General features: G+C 34.1%; 1 protein-coding gene across 1 annotated transcript; it reads right to left on the reverse strand.

Moving 5' to 3' along the window:
• Positions 1-1,415: 1,415 nt before the first annotated feature.
• On the reverse strand, positions 1,416-4,841 carry LOC144477839 (TWiK family of potassium channels protein 7-like; the record flags this gene model as incomplete). The annotated part of the gene is made up of 4 exons (XM_078195579.1): positions 4,680-4,841; positions 3,538-3,765; positions 2,373-2,492; positions 1,416-1,542 (listed from the first exon to the last, which is right to left on the reverse strand). Coding segments are annotated over exons 1-4 (478 nt in total), but the record flags the coding sequence as incomplete, so codon positions are not given.
• Positions 4,842-6,922: the final 2,081 nt, after the last annotated feature.

The raw sequence follows: 6,922 nt of genomic DNA on the forward strand, positions 1-6,922 counted from the left end.
ACATTAAGATTGCTCTACTTGCTGTTTCATCGCGTTTCAGGGCTACCCGAACAAGTACGGGCCGGCGTCGTTCGTTCAATCGCCGAACTATTACGGAAATCGAAGACCTCCCGGCAATTTTAACGCTGGGAACAGATACCCGCCTGGAAACTACCAATATCCAGGAGAGAACTACAGCCAGTACCCGAGACCTCAGGGGAGCCCTTACGGACAAAACTACGACTACGACGATTACGATTTTTACGGGCGATCTTTGAAGAAAAACGAAACGGAAACGAGCACCGACGAGAAGCCTTGAATTCTCCGTAGACTTCGACTGTATCGAGACTGTTCGACAAAACAAAAAAAAAGGAAACACGACTGAGATTTTCCACGAAGATGTAAAAAAGCGACGATTATTCTCGGACGATAAAATCAACTCGTCGTTCGCGCGCCTGGTCGCGCTCGTTCTTTATTTATTTATTTCTGTAAGAATTTTTATATGTAGCAACACTTTGACTGTCGCGTCGACTATATGCGAGTGACGGAATTATGGAAAATTTAATTCTTATTTCGATAGATTTTCATTCCGTAATTTCATCGAGAGAGAGAGAGAGAGAGAGAGAGAGAGAGAGAGAAAGAAAGAGAGAGAGAGAGTAAGTATTGAAGACGTTATTGGTACGACCGTAAAATAGTAATCCGCACTTTGAATGTTATTAAATTCTTGTAAAGTATTTTGATGAACGTATATTATATTATTGTGATATAATTGATTATATTATTTTGTAATATAATATGATGCGGTATAATATTATATATTATAATATGATACAGTATAATATTGTATATTATAATATGATACAGTATAATATTATGTATTATAATATGATACAGTATAATATTATATATTATAATATGATATATTATAATATGATATATTATAATATTGTATATTATAATATGATTTAATATAATATTATATATTATAATTATATAATTACAATATCGCAGCTACATTAACGATAATATTATATTTATTAAAGTATTTTGTTACTTTAATATTCTCATATTTTTAAGGTCTTGCAATGGCCGTCGAAGTGTTATGCGCGTCAACGGAGAATAAATTCTCTTTCGTTGTTAAGGTTTGCTACCACAAACGCATCAGCTTCTTTCTATTCATTTTTTACACTCAGTTTGCCGTGTCGCTTACGCTAAGGCCCTTGGAAAATGATATTTGTGAACACCTTTTAGAACGGAATAATTTTCTCAAACTGAAGCAAATTGGAAAAGCAAATTTTTCTCTTCATAGCTTGGAAGAAAACGCCAAAGAAAGATGCATTCGAAATGAATCCGCGTACGAATAGATTACGATTCGTTCGATGTAAAAATGATTGCTAATAAAGGAAATTGAAGAATCACTTGCCGCTAGTACTCACCGATCGTCGTAATCACCACGATCGAGTAAAATAATGCTCCGGCAAACGTCCATTGAATGTCCTCCTCGCCCTCTCTACCATCCCAGCCCTCCTTCTCCATCATCCACACCAGATTGTTCTCAAAACCCTGCGGAAAAAACGGTCGACGAGATGGAAAATAAAATTCTGGGATAGTATTGTACATTTTGCACAATTTGCTCTGAGGTTGTAAACAAAAACGGACAATTTGGGAGGCGGATGCAAAATACAGAATATAGAATACAGAATATAACATATAAAATGTAGAATCGTAGAATCATCGAATCATCGAATCATCGAATCATCGAATCATCGAATCATCGAATCATCGAATCATCGAATCATCGAATCATCGAATCATCGAATCATCGAATCATCGAATCATCGAATCATCGAATCATCGAATGAACGAATCATTGCATCATAGAGTCATAGAATCATAGAATGTATAGTATATAATATTGTTATAGTAAATTTAGTATATTATTTATATATGTTGTACGACAAAAAAATCCATAAATCATTTTATAAAATCCAAAATTAAACCTAGTAATATCGTCTGCAAATATATTAGTCATTTCACTATACCATAACCTCCGTTTAAAATAAAAATTGTCCACGTCAATTGCAATACATAATATCTAAATACAACGTCCCTCCTTTCATAAATAATTTCAATAAATCAAAATTAACTTATTAAAAGTATCTAAAGTTCCCAATCACAATCCTAATGAAAGAATCATCGTTTCCACAATTGAAAATTCTAAAAGGAACCCCTAAAAATAGCAATGGATCAATTATAAACGATTTTCTGTTTCATGTTTCAATATCAAAGCTACGAAGCAAATGATTCGCGCGCGCGCTTTTCGGTCACTTTTCTCTGCGCCATTTTTCGAGCAAACGGACGGAAGTGCTATACTAGCAAATAAATTTCATTACCTTCAGCTCTCGCAACGCCCTGTCCGTCCAATTCTCGCGAATCAAGACGTCCACATCCTTCGTGATCTTCCATAGTTGCTCCGCCACGTCCCCTCTGATGTCCTTGATGCTCTTCTTTATCTGGAACGTGGAAATGTAGCATCAAACATCGTTGCATTATTTATGGGGGAGATTTTGTCGCGGGAATCCGCGAAGATAAATTATGTACGTTCCAGGTCAACTGATATTCATGTTCGCAGACTTTTACAATGTACATACTCTGCTTAACTGCTTCGGCGAGCATGATTCAGCCCGTGACAGACACGAAATGATCACCTAACTACGATCCTCGGCTTTTTATTACAAGTATATAAACGGTTGCTTACTTTTTTAAATAAACATATTCTCCATGGTTTTAGCGGATTGGAAACGATTCGAATTATTTCTTAGATGACGGTGGGATTAGTATAGTATATGTACATTTAAAATTTGAGTATAGTATAGTCAAATTTAGTATAATATTATGGAATTATTTCTTAGATGTTGGTGGGATTAGTATAGTATATGTATATTTAAAATTTCATTATACTATAGTCAAATTTAGTTACATTGTTCGTTACAATAATTTCGTTACATTGTTCATAACCCTATAAAATTATTCAAGCCAAGAAGAAAATGTTTACTCATTCCATGTATTTTGCAATTAACCCAGAGAACCCTTTTAGTTTGCATAAAGATTTACAGTTTGATAGTTATTATTATTATTAGACTGTAGATTTGATGCATTTATAATGAAAATCAACAGATGACACAGAGAACAATGAGAATAAAATAATAATAGAATTTGAAATATACAATATATATATAATATTTATATAAAACACAAATTGGCATATAGAATCATAAGAAAAAAATTAAACATAAAATGAACAGTCTTACCAATAAAAACTATGAATATCTCAAAAAGCAAAATGTATAAATAATGATGCAACGATTACAATAAATACCAAGCGTCCTTGTTAATCATAGCGTTAAATAATCTAATCAAATCTCATCGACTTATTAGAGCCACCACCGCGGCACACCGGCAAGACGAAGCCGTCTTTTTATAACATCTTTCAATTCTCTCGTTAGACGCTGACAAGATCGTAACAATTATTTACGGCGGAATGTAAAACTGTGAAACCTCTTTCTCGTGGGCCGCCTCGAGCGCCTCGAACGCGTAAGCGCCGATGACACAGTACAACACGACCAGCGAGACCAGGAACACGTGGGAGAAAACGCATCTGAAGAATTTCCAGAGGAAACGCAGGAACCCGATGCACTTAGACGGTTTCTCGGTCTCCACCATTAGATCGAACGCTTCCGGTCGTGGCCGCGGCATGCCGGTTCCTCGGTCCGAACCACTCCGAACCTTAACACATATTCGTCCGATAATTTCTCCCGACGACGCTCGCAAAACGCCGGCATTTTTTTTCTCACGCTATCCGTAGAAACGATACGGTCTATATAAAACTTGTTTTATGTACTAACAACTTGTTAAAAATCATACGTTTCTCTAGCGAAATTTTTGAAAACGGCATAAAACAAATTTGTCTTTATAATTAAATATATATATTATTAAATTATATAAAATTCTATAAAAATATTATTAAATATATTAAGAAATATTATTATTTAATATGTATATTAAATTCTTTTCCTTTACTTTCTGCAATTAAGGAAAAGTTGAAATGATAAACTGGAAACAGAAAATTATTGTTCTCTTTTCTATTGGACGAGGTAAAGTATCATCGAATCTTTGATTTTATAAATAATTAATATTTCTTCAGCACTGGTTATGCTTTTCTTTTTGTTCTGCACTTTACAAACTTTGCAATATTTCGACGGATGCTTTGTCGGTTTTGCAGTCACTAGATAAACGCGTTTATGTCTACGTAAATCATAATTCAGTCTTTATCGGAATTATCTCTGTTTGGTGGAAATTCGAATTTATTTCGAATTAAAGGAACGAGAATCGATTGTTTTCTGTAACATAGAAATGTGGCGAATTTTCGTCGTTTGGCTCGTCGGCGATCGTTCGCGAGACAACGAGCTTCCGTCACGCGGACGAATACGTGTTAACGTTTCCTTCCCGGACCGTTCCATGCACCTGTTTTCACCGATTACCTACACTCTACGACGTAACCGACGCCTATTGATCATTTCTATTTAATAAACAATCCCCCCGTTATTCGAAGAGAGAGAGAGAGAGAGAGAGAGAGAGAGAACTCGTGACGCGCGCAGTAATCACGTTCGCTCTCCGCCACCATCGATCTCATGGCTGACCATTATGTATTTCGTTCGTTGCCCGATGAGTTTCGTTTAATCGAGATTGATGGAATCGTTGGAGTTCGTTTTACGGATTAAGTACGGCGGTTTCAAGAACGGATAGACCGACTCGGCTGGTCTCGGCGTCGAGACGGCGACGCGCGTGAAACCATTCTCGACGCGAAACTGCCACGGATACGTGAAACACAGCCGTGTTTCGTCCGAGATGAGTGTTCCAAAATTATCCCGTCTCTGCCACTGGCGAAATTTCATTCCGAGCCGAGCATTTGCCGCTGGTCCACCCACGGCGGACCGAAAAACACTGCTTCCTTATCCGGCGTTGGTCTACGCCGGCCCTCCGTCCCGCGCCGCGTTCCTACCATGTGGAAAATAAACACGTCTATTCCTAGGGTTCAAAGCGCAAAGTCAGGCCAATTAGCTGGATTAATAGAAAGAGAGCGAGCGAGCGAGAGAGAGAGAGAGAGAAAGATGTTTTACGGTGGTCAATCGAATTTTTGGATGTCAGATCAATCTCACGGACAGTATAAATATTATTATTACTATTATATAATACATAATTTATTATTATCATATCTAACATAATTTATTAGTATTATTATATGTAATTTATAATTTATATATTATTTAAATATTATTAAGTAAAATTAAGATTTTTATTACAAGTATATAAACGGTTGCTTACTTTTTTAAATAAATATCTCCTCCATGGATTTAGAGGATTGGAAACGATTCGAATTATCTCTTACATGACGGTGGGATTAGTATCGTATATGTATATTTAAAATGTGAGTCGTTAAAATTTTAATATCAATTATAATTTAACTTTCTATTAAGAAAGAACTATTACTTTCATAATTGAAAATTCTAAAGGAATCCCCGAGAAACTTACCTAGAATAATTTTTCCTGTATATAAATTGTAGTTAATTAATTATTAACGATTTTATGCTTTATGCATCAATGTTAAAGTTTCACAGTAAATGATTCGTGCCGCTGTTCCCATAAGGAGCAACGTGAAATTCGGCAGAAATTATTTGCTGCTTTCAAACGTTCGAAAAGCGACAATTCTTGAAGCGGCAAAACGCTCAAACTGTTTGACGATCAAAAATTATCGACGATATTAAGATTGAATCCGTCATAGATGGCGACACTGTATAAAATCTGTGGAAATTGGAAACAAAAAATAACATTTAATATTTAATTAATTTCAAATACTCGGAGAAAAGTAACTTGGCATATGCGAATAATTAACTTTCTTTATCTTATCAATAATTTTTTAATATCGTTTAAATTAACGAATAACTACTATATAATTAAAGTATTCTCACTTGTAATTTAAAACTGATACTTATAATTTGATTAAATAGTTTATAGAAAATTGTCAGCCTATGAAATAAAATATTACTGTTTCATAAGAAGAAGATTTATTATAAATTGGATAACTTGCTGATAGGTGACAATAATAACTGAAATAATATTTACAAGGTAACAAAAAGTCATTCGTTAATTTAATAAATATTTTAAAATTGTCACTATACTAGGAAACGTTAAACGCCTACTAAATTATTAAAAAATGACGTCACCATGTAAATTCTTGCAGTGACCTACATTACCTTTAAGCAATCTGTAGGTATCTACATTACCTATATTTAACGTAACATTGTTTCTTCAATGTTAAGTTATATATTTAACGTTATATATCATTTTTTCATATATCGTTTCCAACAAAAGGATGTACAATAAAAGCGAGAAGCAACAAATACGAAATTCGTGAAACTAAATCATACCAGCTAAATGTTAAAGTTATAGATTTAATGTTTAATATTTAACTGGTATAATTTAGTTTCATGTTTGTCACTAATAGATTTTATTATACTGATCTTTGCTTTTTCCTGCCACCTTTATCGATATAAAATAGTAATTTATCGGTAACTCTAACAAACAGTTTGAGTATTTTGCCACTACGAGTAGTGGCGCTGGTTTAATATTTTCAGAGGCCGATGATATTTGAAATAACAAATAAACTTCTTCTACATGATATGGATTTATAACATATCCTCAGGATATTTGTTTAATCTTTAAATTATTACTTATTCGTCAAACATTTTATGTAGTGACAATATTCCGTACTATATTGTGCAATTATTTTTTGAAAATCCATATGCAGACATAATTATAACAATCTCAGATAGAAGATCGATGCACAGAATCATTATGAACAAACGAAGACAAAGATTATAAT

The sequence above is a fragment of the Augochlora pura genome, unplaced genomic scaffold (assembly GCF_028453695.1).
Source record: "Augochlora pura isolate Apur16 unplaced genomic scaffold, APUR_v2.2.1 APUR_unplaced_438, whole genome shotgun sequence".
NCBI classification, from domain to species: Eukaryota; Metazoa; Arthropoda; class Insecta; order Hymenoptera; family Halictidae; genus Augochlora; species Augochlora pura.